General features: G+C 39.3%; 1 protein-coding gene across 2 annotated transcripts in view; it reads right to left on the bottom strand.

Moving 5' to 3' along the window:
- The window catches only part of ACAP2 (ArfGAP with coiled-coil, ankyrin repeat and PH domains 2), a 176,273-nt gene extending 151,930 nt beyond the window's left edge, over nucleotides 1-24,343 (bottom strand). For both annotated transcript variants that reach the window (XM_070371400.1, XM_005897839.2), the window contains exon 1: nucleotides 24,021-24,343. In XM_070371400.1, coding sequence (XP_070227501.1) covers nucleotides 24,021-24,073 — 53 coding nt within the window. In that variant the 5' untranslated portion in view covers nucleotides 24,074-24,343. The remainder of the gene's footprint in view (nucleotides 1-24,020) is intronic.
- Nucleotides 24,344-25,324: the final 981 nt, after the last annotated feature.

Below are 25,324 nucleotides of genomic sequence, written 5' to 3'. Positions count from 1 at the left end.
GCAAGAAATCTCCACAATAGTGTTCTATAATTGTGAGTGGTAGTTTGAATTAAACAGTTTTGTAATTTGTACAGACGTTTTCTATTTTCATAGCTAGCTTTCCATCATACTTAAAAAGATCGTGGCTTTTAAATAAATACTGTAAGAGCAAGACTGTTTCTTAACAATTTAAAATGCTGGACTGTTTTCTCAAAAGAGACGCAGAAACATAAAATTATTTTTGCTAAGAATTATTTTTCTTTTTTTTTTTGAAGGTTTAAAAAATTTTTTATTTAGGAAGGCTGAAATGATTGTACGCTAATCTGAACAGGCAATCTGCACAAGGACCTTTCAGTTTTGATATATTCCACACTGGATTCCATCACGCGTGCTTTGTTCTTTCTTCAGATCTCAAATCATTCTCAGGCACCAGACAAGGAAGGAATTATTTTTCTAATGAAATGTTTAAAAATGTTTCTTTCGTGTATTTCATACTTTATATAAAGGAAGTATATATAAACAGAAGTTTTAGATACCATACAACTTTCACATACAACTTACCCTCCTAGTTCATTTTTCAAGTCAAAAATGAGGCATTGGTGGTTGTGTCTCTTTAAACCTCTTATGAAATTAACCAAACACACACAAAAATAGTGAGAAGGATATGATGCACTCCCACATACCATCACAATTATCAAAACTTTGCCATTCCTGTTTCATGTAATCCTGTCCTACTTTTATGCTGATATACTTTAAATACCAGCTGTTATATTTTTAATACACTTTTACTAGATAAAAAGTTTTTAATAAAACCTGTCACTATTACGCATAACAACAGTAATTCCTTAATAATATCTAATAAGCATTTCATGTTTGACTTTCACAGATTGTCTCAAAAATGTATTTCTTATAGTTTTGTTTAAAGCTCTATCATTTTGTACCAAATGTGATACTAATATTTTGCCTCAAAAGTTAACGTTTTATGCACTATCCAAATTTGAACATGTCACATGTCTATAAGAGCGTCCCACTATGTTTCCAGAACAATCCACCAAAATCCTTAATGTGATATACAAAATCTTGCATGTTTTGACTTTCTATATCCCTGAGAGATATGACTCCGACCTCTCCTAACTCCATAATAAACTAGTATTTTCTTAGTTGTAAGTCACCCCAGTGAGAGAGAATGAACTTAAGAGAATCAAGAATATATACTCAGATAAAGGTAATGAAAAAGCAATCCACTGCATGAACATTAACTGAGTGCTGAATCAAAGGGGGAAAAAAAACTATAAAAGCCCTTACTGGAACAACTGGGAAAATTTGAACATATAATTACTTTTAGTGTTATAAATGTGGTTATAAAGGAGAATGTTCTTATTTTTAGAAGATGCATGCTGAACTTTCAAATGATTTTTTTTTAATGTACATGCTGAGGAATCCCTGGTGGTCCAGTGGTTAGGGCTTTCACTGCAAGAACCCAGGTTCGATTCCTGGTCAGGGAACTAAGATCCCATGAGCTATACAGCATGGCAGGAGAAAATTTAAAACAAATGAATAAAATAAATCAAATTGTACATGCAATATGTATGTACATGTGTGTGTGTATGTATAAGACAGGCAGAGGGAGCAAACGTGCCAAAATATTAACAATTGGAGAATCTGGATGAAGGTTAGGTAGGTATTCATCGTACATTCTTTCAACAGTTCACTAAGCTTGACCATTTTTAAAATAAAAATTTGTGGCGGGCAGAGGGGAAAGGGAAAGAATGTGTTGCTTCCTTTTTCCTGAAGTATTTTTTTTTTCTTAGTAACAGCGTTTATTTTTGTAAAAACTTCAAAAATAATGGCAAGAAAGCATACTCCCAAAGATTTTTATCTTTTTTATAGGTTAATAGTTTTCCAAACTTTTCAATATATAGCCCCTTTGATATACACAGTGTCATGTCAAACATTTAAATTGTTCTGTATACTACCTTTTCACATAATATATCATGGACATTACCTCCATAAATTGAAATCTATTTTTTTCTCATTCCTTTATAAAAGGCAGAGTAGAGTAGTACCTTAGACAGAGCAAGCACTGGCAAATTTTCCACACAGAGCCAGACATACAGTCCCTGTTCCAACTCCTCAATTCTGCTGTTGTAGCTAAAAAGTCATCGATAATATGTAAACAAATAAACATGATTGTGTTCCAATAAAACTTTATTTATGAACACTAAAATTTAAATCTTATATATTGTTAATTATGTCATAAAATTACCTTTTGGGTTTTTTTAACATTTAAAGATATAAAAGCCTATTTTACAAGTAGAAATGACAACACAATTAGCAGGGACCAATCAAAAATATAAACAAGGCCTCTTGTTTAAAAATTAAGAACTTCAAAAAAAGAAAAATTAAGAACTTCAAACTAGTGACAGCACAGCATTAAATCAAGCACAGGGCCCTTCTAAGAGTGAGGCCCTCCATGACTACACAAGTTACATGAAGTATACAGAATAAATATACAGCACTTTTTCAGTGTTCTTATGATTTTTTATGTTCAGTTGCTCAGTCGTGTCCAAATCTTTGCGACCCTATGGACTGCAACATGCCAGGCTTCTTATCTGTCACAATCTCCCAGAGTCTGCTCAAACTCAGGTCCAGTCAGTGATGTGATGCTATCCAACCATCTCATCTTTTGTTGCCCTCTTCTCCTCCTGCCTTCCATCTTTCCCAGCATCACAGTCTATTACAGACAGTCGGCTCTTTGCATCAGGTGGCCAAATCATTGTAACATCAGCATCAGTCCTTCCAATGAAAATTCAGGGTTGCTTTCCTTTATGATTGATTGGTTTAATCTCCTTGCTGTCCAAGGGACTCTCAAGAGTCTTCTTCAACACCACAATTAGAAAGCATCAATTCTTTGGCATTCAGCCTTCTTTACAGTCCAACTCTCACATCCATACATGACTACTGGAAAAACCATAGCTTTGACTGTAAGGACCTCTGTCAACAAAGTGACATCTCTACACTGTCTAGGTCTGTCGTAGCTTTTCTTCCAAGGAGCAAGCGTCTTTTAATTTCATGGCTGCAGTCACCATCTGCAGTAATTTTAGAGCCCAAGATAATAAAACTCTGTCACTGTTTCCATTGTTTCCCCATCTATTTGCCATGAAGTGATGGGATCCAATGCCATACTCATCATTTCTTGAATGTTGAGTTTTAAGCCAACTTTTTCACTCTCCTCTTTCACTCTCATCAAGAGGCTCTTTGGTTTCTCTTCACTTTCTGCCATAAGGGTGGTGTCATCTGCATATCTGAGGTTATTGATATTTCTCCTGGCAATCTTGATTCCAGCTTGAGCTTCATCCAGCCTGGCATTTCGCACGATGTACTCTGCAGCCTTGATACACAGCCTTAATGTACTCCTTTCCCAATCTGGAACCAATCTGTCGTTCCATGTCCAGTTCCAACTGTTACTTCTTGACCTGCATACAGGTTTCTCAATAGGTAATGTGGTCTAGTATTCCCACCTCTGTAAGAATTTTAATTGTTAGCTATCACTATATTTTAAAAAGTTGAGAGTCCCTTGGACTGGAAGGAGATTCAACTAGTCAATCCTAAAGGAAATCAATCCTGAATCTTCACTGGAGGGACTGACACTGAGGGTGAAGTTCCAATACTTTGGCCACCTGATGCGAACTGACTCGCTGGAAAAGACCCAGATGCTAGGAAAGTTTAAAGGCAGGAGGAGAAGGGGATGACAGAGGATGAGCTGGTTGGGTGGCATCACAGACTCACTGCATATGAGTTTGAGGAAGCTCTGAGAGATGCTGAAGGACAGGGAAGCCTGGAGTACTACAATCCATGGGGCTGCAAAGATTCAGACATGAGTGAGCAACAAAACAACAAAAATTCTACCTAACCAATATTCTACTTGCACAATTCCTCTTATAAATAAATGATGTGATAAATTTATCTGAAAAGACATCCTTGTTCATATAAGTTTGCAAATTTTTCCTATCATCCCTTAGAGAACTTCCTAGATGTAAAAAATGCTAAGTAAAAGCATATGTATTTTTTAATTCTGAGATATTTTACTACTTTGTCCTTCACAAAAGCTCTACCAAACCACACCCTTTCCAACACTATGAGGACTGTTTCCCTATACCTTTCCTAGCAAGGGGAACTCTCAACACTGTCAATCTGACAGACAAAAACAGCTCACTTTAGCTTTAAATCTGCCATCTTACTGGTTTCCCTGGTGGCTCAGTGGTAAAGAATCTGCCTACCAACCAGGAGATGGGGGTTAGATCCCTGGGTTGGGACGATCTTCTGGAGAAGGAAACGGCAACCCACTCCAGTATTCTCACCTGGGAAATCCCATGGACTGAGGAACCTGGTGGGCTATAGTCCATGTGGTCACACAAGAGCTGGACTCGACTTAGTGACTAAACAACAATCTTATTGCATCTTTATAATTTTCCTCATCATCACTGCCGAGGGCACTTTTAGACATAATGTATGGCAGATTATTTATATGACCTGGCCATTTCCCCACCAAGATGCCCTAACAGAATACAGGGGAAATGATGCTCAACTTGTTCCAGGCTTGACCCTTAATTGGCCTGGTAGCTTAAGCAGCCTCAAGGATGAGATGACATGTGAATAGAGGTCAAAAGGACCACAAAACAAAAGGGCATCAGACATGTGACTGAAGAAGCCACATTGGAAGTGGATGGTCCAGCCTCAGCCACCCAGTTGTCATAGCATGGATCAGAGATGACCCTTCCAGCCAAGACCTTTTCAAACTCCTGACCCACAAATCATGAGCAAAATAAAACAGTCATTTTAAGTTACTAAGTTTTAGGTTTATTTCTTTCAAATATCTCATTCTGAATCAGGTTTTCCAGGAACAAGTTTCCAAAAGACTGATAAGATATTCTAAGTAGATGGTCAACTGAAAAATCAATGGTTTTATCAAGGTGACATACGTAATATTTCAGGGAATTCCCTGATGGTCCAGTGGTTAGGACCCCACACTTTCACTAGTGAGAGCCCAAAGTCTCTCAAGCTGGAAGAGGCAAATTTCTTTTAATTAAAAAAAAAAAGAACATGATACTTTAAAATTTTTCTATACAATCGCAATAAGCATTAATTTTCTGAATAGTTTTGTTTGTGAAATTAACTATTTTATTATAAACCCCACATATATGTATTTGATGGCCTACAAACAGATTAGGCTCTCAAGAATTATATCTACCTAAGAGGAGTGACCAACCTAGACAGCATATTGAAAAGCAGAGACATTATTTGCCAACAAAGGTCCGTCTAGTCAAGGCTATGGTTTTTCCAGTGGTCATGTATGGATGTGAGAGCTGGACTGTGAAGAAAGCTGAGCGCCAAAGAATTGATGCTTTTGAACTGTGGTGCTGGAGAAGACTCTTGAGAGTCCCTTGGACTGCAAGGAGATCCAATCAGTCCATCCTAAAGGAGATCAGTCCTGGGTGTTCATTGGAAGGACTGATGCTGAGGCTGAAACTCCAATACTTTGGCCACCTCATGCGAAGAGCTGACTCACTGGAAAAGACCCTGATGCTGGGACGGACTGGGGGCAGGAGGAGAAGGGGACGACAGAGGATGAGATGGCTGGATGGCATCACTGACTCGATGGATGTGAGTTTGAGTGAACTCCGGGAGTTGGTAATGGACAGGGAGGCCTGGCGTGCTGCGATCCATGGGGTTGCAAAGAGTCAGACACGACTGAGTGACTGAACTGAACCGAAGAGGATCTAAAGATTTCGGTTTGATTTAATTACTATGTTGTCAAAGAAAAGTTAAACAAGCTCTAGCATGTATTACTTTTGGTTTTGGAAATTCATCAATAGTACAACAATAGAAAGATTTCTAAAATAAACACAGTATTTTATGTAAAAATGGAGAACATATAACTATTTTAATGAATGAAATTTTGGGCAATAAAAGTCTGTAGTCTAACTATTGTGTGCAAAAGAATTATGCTGAGAATAAAAGAAAACAGACATTGGAGGTATTGTACCAAAGAGTTTATAATCTAAAATGGAGTATGGGATGAGATCTTAATCAGTTTGCAAAATAAAATTACAAAAGACTACACTTCTGTGCCGATTCTACTTAACAGCTCCACCTGGTGTCTACTAGGTATCTCAAACTTAACGAGAACAAAAATGGAACTCTTGAGTTTCTTACCCAAACCTGTTCTTCCTTTGCCTTCCCCCGTCAGCAAACAATACGTCTATCCTTCCAGTTGCTAAAGGTAAAAATGTTATTTTTATTATCTTTCCTAACAAGCAATTCAACAGCAATTTTTTTTTTGATTCTACCGCAGAAATTACCTCCACTAGCTCCCCAAGTCTTCTCTTGCCTGGTCTAACCTAATAACTAATTACCTGCAACAGCTTCCTCTAACTGGTCTGTCTAGATTCACCCTCACCCCTCTACAACCCATTTTCCAAACATTAGTCAAAATATATTTTAAATATAAGTCTTATCATCTCTCACTACTACTAATTTTTAATGGCTTCCTATTGCACTAATCATAAAATCCTAATTTCATACTACGGATGACTTCTTAGGCCTAACATGATCAGATCCCTATTTATCTCTCTTACCTCCTACCACTGTTTCTCCTCACTTTGCTCCAGCCCACACTGCCCTCTTTTAGTTCTGTGAAGATCATGCACCTTCCCATTTCAAGGCTTTTGATTTACAAGCCTCTCCTCCCCCTGGTTCCCAATTCAAGGTGCTGGAGATCAAACTCTGTATTATCAACCAAAAGACAACCAAATATCATGGGTTTCCCAGTGAAAATGATACATCACCACTTAAAAGTATTCTTGCCAAAAATGTTAAACTGAATTGATCCAGAAAAAAAACAACCAGATGATTTCAGAAAGTGGAAAATTGTACAAGATAATTTGTCTACTTTATTCAAAAGAGTAAGTAACAAGAGACTGTTATCATATATCCATAATCTAGAAAAGTGGGCAATCATCACACAGAATACAGGAATAAGCAGTAAGTGTTATGCCATAACATCTTGATAAAGCATGTAATACAACCATTTTCCTTAAATCATAAAACCTTCCTAGTAATACTGAAAATATATAAATACTACTAAATAAAAATATAGCACAGTTACCAAAAGTTTGCACTAGGATTTTACAACAGTAATAAGTAAACTAATGAACATAGATGAGACTTTTGGCAAAATCGCAACCCAACTGAGATGAGACTTTGGGGGTAGTTGCAATGACGTGCAATGGCACCCCACTCCAGCACTCTTGCCTGGAAAATTCCATGAACAGAGGAGCCTGGTAGGCTGCAGTCCATGGGGTGGCTAGGAGTAGTACACGACTGAGCGACTTCCCTTTCACTTTTCACTTTCATGCATTGGAGAAGGAAATGGCAACCCACTCCAGTGTTCTTGCCTGGAGGATCCCAGAGATGGCGGAGCCTGGTGGGCTGCCGTCTGTGGGGTCACACAGAGTCGGACACGACTGAAGCGACTTAGCATAGCAATGACGTGAATATATTTTCCATGTGAGACAAGAGGTGAGACTTTTAGGAGCCAGAGGGTAGGATGTGGTAGACAGAATAACGGCCTCCCAAAGAGGTCAACATCCTTGTCCCCAGAACCTGTGAAAATGTAAGGTTATGCTGTACAGGGGAACTAAAGCAGCAAACAGAATTAAGGTTAATTAATAATCATGTGACCTTGAGATGAGAAAATTATCCTGGGATTATCTGGGTAAGTCCAATGTTACCAGAGTCCTTGTAAGTGAAAAAGGAAGACAGATTGTCAGAGTCATTGCTGGCTTTGAAGACAGAAGAGGGCCATGAACTGTGAAATATGACCAGACTCTTGAAACTAGAAAAGCAAAAGCAACGATCTTCCCTGAATCTTCTAGAAACAATTGCAGTCCTGCCAACACCTTGATTTTAACTAAGACAGACCTGTATTGAAACTCTGACCTCCAGATCTGTAAGATAATAAATTTGTATTGTCTAAGCCACTGAATTTGGGATAATTTGTTGTAGCAGCAATAGGAAGCTAACAAAGTTTATTCAGAGACTGGACTAGGATGATCATCTACCACTCTGTCTACCTAACAAAGCAAAGAATTAACCCTCTCTGGAGAAAGATATCATCCAAAGCATCTTCAGTTTTTCACAGTATACAGCATTAAATTAAAAACCGGGCCCACCAAAAGAAAGAACTAAATAACAACCAGAAGGAAATATAAAACAAATAGAAACAGAATCACTGATGAGCCAGATACTGATTTTATTAGATAGGGACTTAAAAGTGGCAATAATTAATACAGTCATGAAACGAGAGAAAAACTAGCAAGAAATACATGAAAAGCTAGCAATTTTCATCAAAGAACAAGACTCTATACAGAACAAAATCAAATGAAATGTCCAAAAGTAAAAAGATGAATTAAAAACTCCACAGATAGGTTTAACAGCAGTTTATAAACAGCAGAAGATGAGGGAATACAAGTCAATTAAAATATCCTATTTCTCCATTAAGAGTAATATTTCAAAAAAGAGCAAGAGACATGTAAGACACAGCAAAAAAAAATTTAACGTATGTGGAGCTGAGTCCTAGAAGAAGAGAAGTGTAGCAGAAGGCAACATTTAGAGAGATAACAGGAATTTTACAAATGGATGAAAGATACTCTACAAACCCCATATATTGAAGAAACCCTACAAGCCCCAAGCACGATGACAATAGAAACCACATCTACATGTATCAAGCTAAAACTGAAAGTCAGTCAAAGAAAAAACGCTTAAGAGCAGCCAGAGGAAAACAGACACATTATGCTCCAAAGAGCAATAATAAGACAAAAAAACTTGCAACATAAATGATAAAAATATAAACAAAAGACAATGAAATGACATTGTGCTTTAAAAAAAAAGCCAACCTATTATTCTATGCTTTGGGAAAATAGCTTTCAAACATCAAAGAAAAACAAAGGCTTTTTCAGACAAACAGAGATGGCTCTTTGCCCAGTAGATAAATGCCATAGGAGGTGCTCACAGTAAATGATAAACGTGCTAAGAAGTATCTTAATTCATTTCATTCATATAAAACTATTATCTGACCATAACCAATAACATCTAGTCTCCTTATAATTAAATACTTTGATTCAAAAATTCATATGAATGGATTAACTTACTATAAAGCTTCCCTTTGAACATAAAACTGAAAATCAAAGTAAAACAATATATCACCAAGTTAAAAACTATTTTTTAAAACACGGAAAGTTTTATTTAAAAATGAACATGGGGAATTCCCTGATGGTCCACAATTTCACTGTCAAGGGCACAGGTTCAACCCCTGGTCAAGGAACTAAGATTTCACAAAACCCAAGTAATTAAGTATTAGTGGCTCAGTTGTGTCCTACTCTTTGCAACCCCATGAACTATAACCCAATAGGCTCCTCAGCCCACAGAACTCTCCAGGCAAGAATACTGCAATGGGTAGCCATTCCTTTCTCCAGGGGATCTTCCCAACCCAGGGACTGAACTCAGGTCTCCTTGTACTGCAGGCCAATCCTTTAGCATCTGAGACACCACAGAAGTCCACAAGAAGCAAGGTGCAGCCAAAAACAGAACACATTTCTGACTAGAAATAAAATATCAAAATTATTAGTTCCATCAACTTTAATTTTACACGAGTCAACTTAAAAAGTATGCACACCCTGCCCACATCTCATCTGAAAGTGACGCTAAAATACGTACAAATTAAATCCTGTGAAGTTGAGTGTCCTAGTGCCTGCTTTTGGCTGAACTATTTTACCATCTTTTTTTATTTTTAAACTTTACAATATTGTATTGGTTTTGCCAAATATCGAAATGAATCCGCCACAGGTATACACGTGTTCCCCATCCTGAACCCTCCTCCCTCCTCCCTCCCCATACCATCCCTCTGGGTCGTCCCAGTGCACCAGCCCCAAGCATCCAGTATCGTGTATAGGACCTGGACTGGCGACTCGTTTCATATATGATATTATACATATTTCAATGCCATTCTCCCAATATTTTACCATTTTTTTAAACTTCAACATTGAAGAGTAACTTTTTAGGCAGTGAAAAAAAAATTTATATTTAAATTTGAGTATGTCTGTGGCATCACAGAAAATATAAAAACTTCAAACAGAAAAACTGACTGTATTTCAACAAAGAATCCTGCTGTATTTCAGGTACAAATTACTACAAAAGTATAGTCAAGTCAATCCTTTCTATAAGAATTTCCTCATGTATTCATTTACCCAAATCTTTACAGATGTTAAACTTGCGTCATCTCACCTGTCTAACCTCCAAAGCCTAGCTATAATTCAATGGAAAAGGAGTCATGCGCTCTCAAGTACATGCACTTCCTCACAGTACTTTTCTTCCACCACCTATCACTTTGCTTTTCCTCTGTCTGGTCATCATTCAGGATTTAAATCCTTAAGGCACTGTGTCCTTAGCTGTTTTTCTCCTCCTCCTATTATTCTTTCGTTCAACCTTCTTTCTTAAATACGATACACATAAAATCTACCTCCGGTGCTTTTTAAGGACCTTTACTGCTCTCCTTCTACAAAGCGAAGTTTATCCTTCTACTTCCATTGTTTCATCATCCACAGCACAGATGATTTTCATGTTTCCAAGTAACATGCCTAATCCTTCATACATACTAGATTCTTCCAACCCTTTATTATTACCACATGAGCATGCCAGCAACCTTAAGTAAACCACTCAAGCTTCTCTTCAAGAAAACAAGAGATAGAGGAAGGGGACTCAGCATTATTAACTGTGTACTCTTCACCTACTTCCATGAAAGGCATTTTGAATTTGCAGTAATGCATTGTTGTTCTCCCTGAGCCTAGGTAGAAGAAACCTACCCAAGGTCTCAACATCAGTAAGTGAAAGAGAAGTGAAACAGGTAATCAGCCTCCAGAACCCACCTACTTGGGTCTACATTCACTACCATAAAAGAGTATTCTCCAGTAGAAGCTGTGCTTTGCATACCAACAGCACACAACCTCCAGTTAAACATCACAGATAAAATACACCCATTTATCTCCATTTTCTCAAAAAAATCTAATTAAAATGACAGAAGGTGGGGAGTTAATACAAAGGACAAAAAATAGAAACAGTAATGGTTAGCAGCACAATTCTAGAAACTGAAAGGCAAATAAAAGAACAGTAACTCAGACCAGAAAAAGCCAAACCCTGAGACATCAAAGTATACTGGTGAAGCCAATTTCAAGAAAGAAGATTCACCATATAGAAGCCCCAAACGGTTAGAGGCATGAAAATGACATATGCCTCAAAATACAGGGATGGAGTTGGGAGGAGGAGGGAGGGTGAAAACAGAATTAGTTGAAATCTTATATTCATAAGGAGCAACCAGACTCTTCAGATCCCCACTCCAGTCCTCCAACTTGATATGACTACCCCTCTCCCATCCCGACAAAAAATGGGAGCTTTGTTTTCTGTAAAGGTTTATATACTAAAATCTAAAGTACTAATTAAAACTAAGTTAAAAATTCCCCATGAGAGAGAAACTCCAGTGAGAAGTCCCTACACCACAGGCCCTCTCCAACCCCTTCTGTAGCTTGGTTATTGTTGTTCAGTCACTAAGGCAAGTCCAACGCTTTGCGACCCCATGAGCTGCAGCACGCCAGGTTTCCCTGTCCTTTACTATCTCCCTGAGTATGCTTAAACTCATGTCCACTGAGTCAGCGATGCCATCCAACCATCTCATCTTCTGTCGCCCCCTTCTCCTCTTGCCCTCAATCTTTCCCAGCAACAGGGTCTTTTCCAGTGAGCCAACTCTTGCATCAGGTGGCCCAAGTATTGGAGCTTTAGCACCAGCCCATCAAATGAATATTCAGGGTTGCCTTCCTTTAGGATGGACTGATTTGACCTCCCTGCTATCCAAGAGACTCTCAAGAGTCTTCTCCAGCACCATCGTTCAAAAGTATCAATTCTTCGGCATTCAGCTTTCTTTATGGTTCAACTCTCACATCCATACATGACTACTGGAAAAAACACACCTTTGACTATATGGACCTTTGTCAACAAAGTGATGTCTCTGCTTTTTATATGCTAAGTTTGTCATAGCTACTCTTCCAAGAAGCAACTGTCTTAATTTCACGGCTGCAGTCACCATCCGCATTGATTTCAGAAGCCAAGAAAATGAAATCTGACACTGTTTCCACATTTTCCCCATCTATTTGCCATAAAGCAATAGGACCAAATGCCACAATCTTCATTTTTTGAATGCTGAGTTTTAAGCCACCTTTTTCACTCTCCTCTTTCACCTTCATCAAGAGACTCTTTAGTTCCTCTTTACTTTCTGGCACTAAAGTGGTATAATCTGCATATTTAAGGCTGTTGATATTTCTCCGGGCAATTTTGATTCCAGTTTGTGATTCATCCAGCCCAGCATTTCACATGATATATTCCCTGGTGGCTCAGACAGTAAAGCATCTGCCTACAATGTGGGAGACCCGGATTCAATCCCTGGGTCAGGAAGATCTCCTGGAGAAGGAAATGGCAACCCACTCCAGTATTCTTGCCTGGAAAATCCCATGGATGGAAGAGCCTGGTGGGCTACAGTCCATGGGGTCACAAAGAGTCGGACACGACTGAGCGACTTCACTATCACTATCTATTCTGCATGTAAGTTAAATAATGAGGGTGACAATACACAGCCTTGACGCACTCCTTTCCCAATTTTGAACCAGTCTGTTGTTCCATATTCAATTCTAACTGTTGCTCCTGACCTTCACACAGGTTTCTCAGGAGGCAGGTAATGTGGTCTAGTATTCCCATCTCATTGAGAATATTCCTAGCTAGTTTCCTGAAATTCAGCACTTACATTCTATCTACCAAGAATAGAAGATGGCTCTTTAAGATAAATAAGAAAAGTCCTAAAAATACTGACATTTGAAGTGGTCCCAATGAAAATACTACCCTGTAGTAAAACTTGCCAGACAACCCATAACAAAATACAGCATACTTCCAGTAACTTTTTAAGTGCCTCTTTGATGTAAACAGAGAGCCAAAGATCAACAGAAAATTTCTAAAAGAAGATCAAAACAAACAACAACAAACAAATCAAAACTTTAGAGGAAAATAATTCAGAGAAATTGAATTATTTCTGTTCACTATGACTAATTTCTTCAGATGTATAAGGAAAGCTCTTGAAAAATTTGTTGTTGTTTAGTAGCTAAGTTTGTCCAACTCTTTGTGACCCATGAACTGTAGCCCGCCAGGGTCCTGTGTCCATGGGATTTCCTAGGCAAGAATGCTAGAGTGGGTGGCCATTTCCTTCTCCAGGATTCTGGGTCGAACCCTGGGTCAGGGATCGAACCCACGTCTCCTGAATTGGCAAGAGGATTCTTTACGACTGGGCCACCTGGAAAGCCCCTTGAAGAATAGGTTGACGTTAAAACATATACATACACATATATACGTATTTATACACACACACACATATATATAATGTGTGTGTATATATATATATATATGCATATATATATATATACATAAGAAGGAAATGGCAATCCACTCCAGTACTCTTGCCTAGAAAATTCCAGGAGGAGCCTGGTGGGCTACAGTCCATGGGGTCGCAAAGAGTGGGACACAACTGAGCAACTTCACTTTCACTTTCATTATATATACACACACACACATACATATACATAAATATATTCAGAATAACAAAGAATTTTTGAAAACTAAGATTAGGAAATAATTTGGATACATCATCCAGAACAAAAAGATAAATAGGAAATGGGAGAAAAAGAATTCATTCAAAATATGAATACAAGAATAAAAGATAAAAAAAGAGGGAAAGAAATTATCAAAGAAATAATATGATTCCTCAGAACTAAAATACATGAGTTTTCAGATTGAGAGGAAGTGTCCAAGACAATAAATAAAAAATACCCACCTAAAGGCATATCATTATGAAATTTCAGAATTTCAGGAGTAAAGAAAAAAATCTAAAAAAAACTTCAGAAACAACAACAAAAAATAAAAATCAAGAAATGAAAACAGTACCACTTGCCCACAGCAACCCTGAAAACCAGAAGACAGTGGTGCAATGCCTTCAAATTCTGAAAGAAAATGGTTTCAGTCTACAATCCTATATACATTTCCATACAGGTAAAGTCTAAAACAAACAAACAAACAAAAAATGCACCTTTTTGAGGGAGAGTAATGGAAATGGCACTCTGCCAAAATAAGCAAATAGAAAAGACAACAACATGAAAATCAAGAAAAGCAAATCCAATACATGAATGACAGAGGGAATTTCCATATCAAAAATAAAGGTAATCAAGAAAATAAAGACAAGCTGCAGACTGGGGAAAAAATTTTCCAAACTACATATCTAATAAAGGACTGTTTTTCAAAATGTATGAAGGACTCTTAAATCCCAGTAAGAAAACTAACAAATCAGGACGTGGCAGTCCAGGGGATGTGAGTTGGTTCCCTCATTGGGGTAATAAGATCCCACAAGCAGCCAAAAAAAGAAAACAAACAATTCACTTAAAAAATGGTTCAAAGACCTTAAAAGACATCTTGACAAAGAAGAAACACAGATGGCAAATAAGCACATGAAAAGAAGCTATACATCATACACAATCAGAGAAATGCAAATTAAAATGAGATGCCACTATATACCTATCAGAACGCCCAAACTTCAGAATACAACAACACGAAATGCTGGTGAGAAGGTAGAGAAATAGGAACTCTCAATCACTGTTCTTGATAAAGTATCCGGCACAGCCACTCTGGAAGAAGGTTTGGAAGTTTCTTGAAATACTAAACATTCTTACAACACTTTTCATACAGTCCAGCAATTGTCTCCTTGGTACTTAGCCAAATGAGAGGAAAATTTACGTTGACACAGAAACCTTTATTTAAATATAGTATCAGCTTTATTCATAACTGCCAAAACATGAAAGCAACCAAGATGTCCTTTGATAGGAGAATATATAAACTGTGGTATATCCTGACATTGGTCTTGTATTCTGTGGCCTTGTTGAACTTATTAGTTCTGTTTGATTTGTGTGCATTCCTTAAGATTTTCTACATACAAGATACAGTCAGCCCTCCATGTCCTTGGATGCAGAACCCACAGATACAGACGGTTGACTATACTATACCATTTTTTGCAAGGAACTTGAACATCTACAGATTTTTATATCTGCAGGGGTCCTGGAACCAATTCCCATGGATATCAAGACACAAGTGTATATGATCTAATCTACTTTTAAGTAGAGATGAATTTACTACTTTTTTCCTTATATTTTTTCCTTTATTCTTCTTTCTTGCCTCACTGCTCTGGCTACATGCTCCACTACACTGTTGAATAGAAGTATGAAAAAGAAACTTTTTTTTGATCTTAGAGAAAAACTTTTTCACCATTAAATAAGATGTTAGCTCACAATGTTTTACAGCTGTCCTTTACCAGGCTGAGGAAGCTTTCTATTCCTAGTTTATTGAGTATTTTCATCATAAAAATGGGTTTTATTTAGTCAAATACTTTCCCTGCATCTATTAGATGATTACATGGTGTTTATCCTTTGTTCTATTGTTTATTGCATTGATTTTTGCACTCCTGCGATAAGTCCCACTTGGTCACGCTGTAAAATCCTTTCTATATGTTGTTACATTTGGTTTGCTAATATTTTACTGATGACTTTTGTACCTGTATTCATAACAGATATTGAACTGTACTTTTCTTATATCTTTGTTTCCTTAACATATCTTTAGCTCTGGTAGCAGGGTAATACTGGACCCAGAGAATCAGCTGGGAAGCAAGACTTCCTCTTCTACTTCTTGGAAGAGTTTATGAAGGATTGTTGTTAATTCATCTTTAAATATTTGACAGAATTCATCAGTGAAGCCATCTTGGTCTGGGTTTTCCTTTTGAGGAAGCTTTTTGATTACTAATTCAATGTCTTATGTCCACGTAGATTTTCAATTTCTTCTTGAATCATTTTAGTAGTTTGTGTCTTTCTACAACCCAGATAATCACGAAGATGTGATCACTCACCTACAGCCAGACATCCTGGAATGCGAAGTCAAGTGGGCCTTAGGAAGAAGCATCACTATGAACAAAGCTAGTGGAGGTGATGGAATTCCAGTTGAGCTATTTCAAGTCCTAAAAATTGATGCTGTGAAAGTGCTGCACTCAATTGCCAGCAAATATGGAAAACTCAGCAGTAGCCACAGGACTGGAAAAGGTCAGTTTTCATTCCAATGCCAAAGAAGGCTCAAAATACTGCAAAATTGCCCTCATTTCACACGCTAGCAAAGTAATGCTCAAAATTTTCCAAGCCAGGCTTCAACAACACGTGAACCGTGAACTTCCAGATGTTCAAGCTAGTTGTAGAAAAGGTAGAGGAACCAGAGGTCAAATTGCCAACATCCGTCGGATCATCGAAAAAGCAAGCAAGTTCCAGAAAAATATCTATTTCTGCTTTATTGACTATGCCAAAGCCTTAGACTATGTGGATCACCACAAACTGTGGAAAAATTCTTCAAGAGGTGGGAATACCAGATCACCTGACCCACTTCCTGAGAAATCTGTACGCAGGTCAGGAAAAAACAGTTAGAACTGGACATGGAACAATAGACTGGTTCCAAATCGGGGAAGGAGTACATCAAGGCAGTACATATTGTCACCCTGCTTATTTAATTTATACGCAGAGTACATCATGAAAATAGCTGGGCTGGATGAGGCACAAGCTGGAATCAAGACTGCAGGGAGAAATATCAATAACCTCAGATATGCAGATGACATCACCCTTATGGCAGAAAGCAAAGAAGAAGTAAAGAGCCTCTTGATGAAAGTGAAAGAGGAGAGTGAAAAAGTTGGCTTTAAAATTCAACATTCAGAAAACTAAGATCATGGCATCTGGTCCCATCACTTCATGGCAAATAGATAGGGAAACAATGGAAACAGTGACAGACTTTACTTTTTTGGGGCTCCAAAATCACTGCAGATGGTGATTGCAGCGATGAAATTAAAAGACACTTGCTCCTTGGAAGAAAAGTTATAACCAACCTATACAGCTTATTAAAAAGCAGAGACATTACTTTGCCAACAAAGGTCCGTCTAGTCAAAGCTATGGTTTTTTCAATAGTCATGTACGGATGTGAGAGTTGGATTATAAAAGAAAGCTGAACGCTGAAGAATTGACGCTTTTGAACTGTGGTGTTAGAGAAGACTCTTGAGAGTCCCTTGGACTGTAAGGAGATCTAACCAGTTCATCCTAAAGGAAATCAGTCCTGAATGATTTGGAAGGACTGATTCATTGGAAGGACTGATGCTGAAGCTGAAATGCCAATACTTTGGCCCCCTGATGTGAAGAACTGACTCACTGGAAAATACCCTGATGCTGGAAAAGACTGAAGGTGGGAGAAGGGGACGACAGAGGATGAGACAGTTGAATGGCATCACCGACTCAATGGACACGAGTTTGAGTGAACTCCAGGAGTTGATGATAGACAGAGAGGCCTGGCGTGCTGCAGTCCATGGAGTCGCAAAGAGTCGGACACGACTGAGTGACTAAACTGAACTGAGGAATATATATATATATCCATTTCATCTCCTTTAAGTAATTTATCATTTGAATAACAGACTTCCTTTGTGGCTCAGCTGGTAAAGAATCCACCTGCAATGCCAGAGACCTGGGTTTGATCCCTGGGTTGGGAAGATCCCCTGGAGAAGGGAAAGGCTACCCACTCTAGTATTCTGGCCTGGAGAATTCCATGGACTGTATAGTCCATGGGGTCGCAAAGAGTCGGACACGACTGAATGACTTTCACTCACTATCTAAATAACTTATTCATAGCACTCTCATAATCTCTCTTATTTTTATAAGACAGCATTGATGTCCCCTCTTTCGGTACTAAATCTATTTACTTCTAGATTAAGAAATTGGAAAAGTAGAAACCTGAGAAAAGTACAAGACTGAGTCTTCTTCTTCAATATCTTGTTCTAGCTACAGAGTCTTCCCTGGTGGCTCAGATGGTAAAGCATCTGCCTGCAATGTGGGAGACCACCTGGGTTCGATCCCTGGGTTGGGAAGATCTCCTGGAGAAGCAAACGGCAACCCACTCCAGTACTCTTGCCTGGAGAATCCCACGGACGGAGGAGCCTGGTAGGCTACAGTCCATGGGGTCACAAAGAGTCCGACATGACTGAGCAACTTCACTTTCACGTTGACTAATAACCAACTTCTAATTTCATTGATTTCCTCTATCATTGTTCTAGTCTCAATTTTCATTTATTTCTGCTCTAGTCTTCTTTACTTCCTCCCTTTCCCTGCTTTGAGATTAGTTTGCTCTTCTTTTTCTAGTTTCTTAAGATGAAAGGTTAGATCATTGATTTGAGATTTTTCTTCTTTTTAATATAGGTGTTTATACATATAAATTTCCCTCTAAGGACTGCTTTAGCTGCACCCATGAGTTTGGTATGTTGTGTTTTTGCTTTCATTTGTCTGAAAATACTTTATTTCCCTGTCATTTCTTCTTTGATCCACTAGTTATTGAAGAGTATGTTACTCGGTTTTTTCAAATTTTGAATTTCTCAGATTTCCTTCTTTTACTTACTTCCAATTTCATTCCATTGTGGCCAAAGAACTTATTTTGCATTTCAATCCTTTTAAATTTGTTGAAGCCTGTTTAGTGGCTTAATTTATTTATAGAAAATGTTTTCATGTGTACTGGAGAAGAATATGAAGCCTGAAGTATTCTATAGATATCTATTAAATCTGTTTTTGATTTATAGTATTGTTCACATCTCATATCTGCCTGTTGACCATCTGCCTAGCTGTTCTACCCATTATTGAAAGTATTATGTCTCTGACTATTATCGTTGGATTTTCTACTTCTCCCTTAACTTCCATCATTTTTTGCTTCCTGTATTTTGCTGCTGCTGCTGCTGCTGCTGCTAAGTCACTTCAGTCATGTCTGACTCTGTGTGACACCATAGACGGCAGCCCACCAGGCTCCCCCATCCCTGGGATTCTCCAGGCAAGAACACTGGAGTCGGTTGCCATTTCCTTCTCCAGTGCATGAAAGCGAAAAGTGAAAGTGAAGTCGCTCAGTCGTGTCCAACCCTTAGCGACCCCATGGACTGCAGCCCACCAGGCTCCTCTGTCCATGGGATTTTCCAGGCAAGAGTACTGGCATGGGTCACCATTTCCTTCTCTGTCCTGTATTTTGAGGCTCTGCTAAGTGTATATGTTTGTAAGTATATGTCTTCCTGATGGATTGACCCCTTTATCATTATAAAATATCCTTTTTCTTTAGTAATTTTTATCATGAAGTCTATTTACATATAGCCACTCCAGCTCTCTTGTGGGTATTGCTCGCATCATTTATCTTTTTCTACCCTTTACTTTCAACCTATTAATGTTTGTATCTTTCAATCTAAAGTAATTCTCTAATAAACAGCATGTAGATGGATCATCATTGAAATTTTACACAATAAAAAGTTTTAAATATATAAGGCCAAAATACATAGAAAAACATACCATCTTCTGATATTAAGGCAGCTATAATATTATAAAGACAAAATATTCAAGAATTATATTTTTTGAAAAAAACAGTAATAAAGGAAAAGTTGACCCACCCAGATATCATAACAAAGTATTAAAATGTTACAGCTAATATATTAACAGTATTTGCAGAAGAACAGACAATTACTTTGGTAGAAAAGAGTAGAATCCAGAAAAAGACCGATGTTCATATACATGTATGTATATACACATATGTGTATAATTTTAAAGCAATGGTTAAAGCAATGGTTAAAGATGGATTATTCAGTGAAAGGTATCTGGACAAGGACCTCCATTAGGAAGAAAATAAAATAGGATTATCCCTCACACTCAGAACTAAATCCAGTTGCATTACATGAAACTAAAAATTGCTATAAATGGAACATATCCTATAATAATGGGAATGGGAACACTTTTCTAGGCAATCCATGAAAGCCAGTTTTTAAATATCTGTATAATAAAAGACATCATACACACAGTTAACACAAATTTAGTTAATGTAACAGAGCCTGTAGCTTGAAAGACACAGTAAAAGAGTGAATTCACTTCCAAGTCCACCACTTGAAAGTCCACCATTAAGAAAGTCAATTTAACTTCTCAAAATATCCAGTTTGGCATCTTTTTAAACACTTTAAAAACAAAAATTATAATTCCCCATCATAATATATTTTAACATTAAATGAGATGGTAGTTGTAAAAACATACTAGAGTATGAGATCTGGCAGGTTATAAGAGCTTGTTCTTCCTTATTTCAACTTAAGCTGATACTACATTAAATGAAGAATTAGAAGCTGCAATAAGGAATAGCTGGATTCCTATATTTTGGTTCATGACAGAACTACTTTAAAACACCATTCTACCATTTCTGAAATAAGAACACATTTTGCTTCATCTCTTGCCCACTATATTTTCCATGTGTAAATTACCAATTATTAAGAGTGTATTTGTTCTAAATATGGAAGGATAAGTAGCACATCAGTCAAGACTGGCACTTGCTTAATAGCAAAACAGAATGTGCACCTGCACACACACATGTGTGATGTCTTTCACACATTAAAACCTTTCACCCTAAAACATCTTTTTAAGATTTTTGTCCTAAGTTACTGATCAAGCATCATATCTGAAACAGAATCCAACAAAAAATCTTCAGAATGGTGCAAAATAAACACTGTTAAGGATAAACAATAAATGTTCCATATAAAGATGCAACATTTTCATATTTGGGCAATAAATTAGAGCGAATCTTCCACAATTCAAAGCTTCCCATGTAGCTCAGTCAGTAAAGCATCTGCCTGCAATGCAGGAGACCTGGGTTCAATTCCTGGGTCGGGAAGCTCCCCTGGAGAAGGGAATGGCGATCCACTCCAGTGGACTGCCCGGAGAATCCCATGGACATAGGAACCTGGCAGGCCACAGTTCACTGGATATCGAGAGTCAGACACAGCTTAGCGCTATCTTTCTTTCTTTCCACAATTCAAAAACCACTAATTAATTCGACTCTTTATTTCAAACAAAATATTCACTTCCTGAGTGAACCATATGTTTATATAAAGAAAAAGCACAATTCTTATAAAATTTTTATAAAATTTTAAAGCACACTTACACATACAATTTAGGACAGACCCAAACAAGTTCAAAGTTCTTCAACAAACAGTCAAAATGGTTAATTTCCACTTTATTTTTTTGACATACTTTTAAAAAGTATACTTAATTAAATGCATCCACTTTCCTGTAGATTTTAAATGAAAAAGATTCTGACCTTTAGAGTGGCTTTTAAAAAACTAAGAGAACCCAAAATTACACAAAGAAATGTGCCTTCCAATCTAAAAACAAAACAAAATGTTCACAGGAATGTAAAATGTAACCACAGACTTTATTCAAATTACTAAAAACAATGTTGCAACTTCAATATCCTTCTCTCCCTATTTCAACCAGTTTTCCTCCTGTTTTCCTTATCAATTTAACAGGGAAATTAACGTGTTGTTTTTTTTTTTTTTTGGAAATTAACGTTTAAAGCTTGACCACTGGTGAAAATTTTCTTCAGCAGGCGCTGCCATTTACATTGATTCTACAACATTCAAGACAGTTATGTCCACATACCAGACTTAAATGCCACAAATTCATTTGTGAAAGATAATAAAAATAGGAATTAGTTTTAAAACAGCACAACAGATCAGAACACTACAAGGAATAAATAGTACAGCTGCCCTGCTGTCAAAAAAGCCCAACCGTCACAAATTTTCTGATACAAATACTTCAAAATATCAAAGTACAAAATGCTCTTGAAAATTTCTCTTATACATAAGCATAGAATAAAGACCTCTGAAATATTATTTTCAAATGCTATAGAAACCTACACAGTAATGGAGTTATAACTAGGAATATATATGATGAGACTTTTATTTCCTGGCAAATCTGATCTAGTCTCACAAACATATACAATATATTAGAGTTCTGTGAATCTTGGTTTCTCTTCCCAATTTGCAGTCAAGAGTAAATGGAATACTGGAAACAACTCTTGAAAATCCCTAATGTCTTAATTAATACAGAATAGATATTATACTAAAGCTTAACAAACGCTTACTACAATACTCCATACAACTTAATCAGTATCTTTTCCTCTTACTTTACATTCAATTACTCTTTTATTTCAAAAACAAAGACAGAACATGGTTTATGACCAAAAGCAGTACCTAGAAGCATTCCCAAATAACTTTTCTCAACTTTTTTTTTTAAATGAAACTTAAAATGCAAAACAAACTGAGCACAAAGTCACATTCCTTAGACCAAAAAATATATATATATATATTGTGACTACATCATTACTCAGTAACAGCTGGGTCACATTAATAAAAATTCCACCAAAAAATAGAACTTTTTAAGGTACACTTTAAAAATTACTTCTTTTGCCACACAGTCCTGAAATCTAACTTGCAAAGCTGTCCTAAAGTATCCATTTGTACCTCCTGAGTCTGTCTAATCACGCAAAACATCAAGTTTTAAAAACTAACACCAATAACATCCTTCTCTCCACCCCACCATGTGTACCTTTTTACAAGCAATAGCCCTAAGTTCCAAATAAAATTAACATCAAAAAATAAACAAAAACCAAAGGACACTGTCTTAGAAGTAGGAGTTAATCATTAAGTTTTACAATACTTTTCTTTGCTTTTCACTGGGGTAAAAAAAAAAAAAAGTGTGGGGGGCGGGGACAAATCAAATTAACATTGATAAAGATGAGAACAGTTCGTTCCAAGGCAGAGGATGCAGGAATTTACAACCCAGGCTTGCCCTAAAGATCAGCGGGCATCAATGCTCAGGAGACGCTTTCAAGACATGTCACTGTTCTAACGGAAGTTTTGAAGGCCTTATTTTTAAGGCCCAAGGACAGCCTTATAAATGCAGTGTAAAATACAACCTAGCAAAACCCCATTCTTCAAAACAATTCAAGAGTTTTCTAAGATGCCCCTAACCGAAAGAGCTTGGGCTCTGGACACCCTCAGGGTAGCCGGCTCTCCAGGGAGGGAGGCCAGCCCATGTAAATCGGACTGCCACCAAGTCAGTTTATGTGACAGATCCACTGGGAGCATCCGACGGTGACCGGGGCCCTCCTGGGCCGACGCTGCTGGAAGAGGAACAGAAATGCAATCTTCAGGGCCCTCCTACTTCCGTTCTCAAAACAGAAATGCACTGTTTCTCCTAGTCCTCACCCCTCAGCCCGGTACTCTCGACAGCGGTGCCCCCTTCAAAGAGCTTAGGTGGAAAGCAAAGCCTAAGAGTCCAGGACCACAGTGGATAGAATAAGGCTGGTCAAACACTCCCACCCCCGACTCCCGTACAAATCAACCGCCAGCGCCTTCCTAGAAGCCCCCCTGGCCGGGGACAAGCCAGCGGCAGAAATCGATGTTCCAGTTCGCCCCCCAGTCCTTCTTCCTAGGGGTAGGGGGAGCGGAAAAGCGCGAAGAGGAACTAAGTGAACTGCAGGAGGGTGCCCTGCAAGCTCCCTCAAAGAGGGGCTGGTGTGGGGGTGGAAACGAAGAAGGAGCGGAAGGAAGGGGAAAGGACGAGCGGCCAGAGGAAGGGGAGAGCGCGCGCCCGCAAAGGGCACGAGTCTTCGGGGACGCGGCTGCACCCCAGTTCCTTGAAACGGGTGCGCCCAGCTTCTTGGGCGCTCCGCCCTGAGCAGAGGCCGAGGAAGGGGCAAAAGGAGGCGACGTGCCCCTCCTGGCCCAGCCTCGCCCCTCACGAAGGGCTGGTCGGGGCTGTCGAGCCCTCTCTGGGTGAGAGCCACAGCAACGGCCGCACGCCCCGTCGGAGGGCGCGGACTGCGGGGCCCCCCGCGCGCTCCGCTGGCCGGCTTTCACGCCCCCACCGCCGGAGGAGCCAGCTCCGGGTGACGCCGGCCCGGAGACGGGCGGCTGCGCCGGTTACCTGAAACGGGGCGAGTCTTTCAGACACTCCTCGAAATCCACCGTCATCTTCATCCTGCCTCCGCCTCGCCTCGCAGGGGACACTGGAAGAGCCGAGGGAGCCGCGGGAGCGGCTGAGCTGGGGACGCAGACGGCTACGGCGGGCGCACGGCCGCGACTAGCGCTGCGCGGAGCTGCGGAGGGCGAGTCGTCCGCTGGTCATAGCAGCCCCGAAGACCGTGGCGGCAGCGACTGCTAGTCAGGCCCCAGTCCGGCCCCTCTTCCTCCCGCCCCCAGTAGAGCGCCTGCCTCGGGGAAACGGCCCAGGACTGACAGCCTCAGCCAGCCAGCCACAAACCCAGCGGCCAATGGGAGGGGCTTTCGGCCGCACCGCCTGCGGGCGCTCGGGCAACGCGCCTGAGCGACGGTAGAGCGAGCCAATAAACAGCGCGACCGTGGGAGCCGCCTTGCCACAAGCATTCCCGAAGGCCAACCAGGATGCACGGGCGTCGTTAGGCGGGACGCATTGGTTGCTGGGAGGCCTGCAGCTGAGGCTCCTTGGGAAGGAAGTCACGTGGCTGCGGGCCGCGCTTCCCCTAGAGCCCCCCTCCTCCTCGCCTGCTTCTCCAGCCCCGCCCTGCTGAGCTGCCAACGCGGAGGAGCCGCCGCCTGCAGGTCTAAGGAAGAAGAGTTGATTTTGACGGTAGCTCTGGCAGAAATCTGAAAAGGTTGAGTCGAGATTATAAAAGGAAGAGATAGGCTTAGCCACCTCTTCCTTTCAGTTTACAGAAACTGAGGCCAGGAAAGGAGCGCGGATAACTTTAATGATACAGTCTAATGATACAGTCCATCTTTCACTTACTGGCTTCATCACTTAACGATTTGAAAGTATCTCCCATGTTTATATTTTCATATAACCAGAGACTGCTTTCTGAAGGAGCTGGCATTCGGGGTGGGCATGGAAAGATCAGAAGGATTTAGACAGGTATGTAAGGCAGGGCTTTCTGTGTAGAGGAACCGCTTTCAAAACCACAGAAGACATTCCTCCTTACTGACGCCTTTCTCTCAGTAGCCTTTGCCAGTTTTAAGATGAGAGAGTTCTAAGAATACAGGCTCATTTACTCCAATTTGCAACACCTACCCCCTGATACACGACTTTTCTAGGAGCCGCTGTAAGATATTCATCATCTGATCCTTATAATAACCCCCAGTCCCATACTTCTGATTCTTAGATTCCATGGATTCAGCAGTTCAGTCGCTCAGTTGTCTCCAACTTTTTGCGACCCCATGGACAGTAGCATGCCAGGCCTTCCTGCCCGTCACGAA

The sequence above is a fragment of the Bos mutus genome, chromosome 1 (genome assembly GCF_027580195.1).
Source record: "Bos mutus isolate GX-2022 chromosome 1, NWIPB_WYAK_1.1, whole genome shotgun sequence".
Lineage (NCBI taxonomy): Eukaryota > Metazoa > Chordata > Mammalia > Artiodactyla > Bovidae > Bos > Bos mutus.
This window is presented reverse-complemented; position numbering and strand designations above follow the sequence as displayed.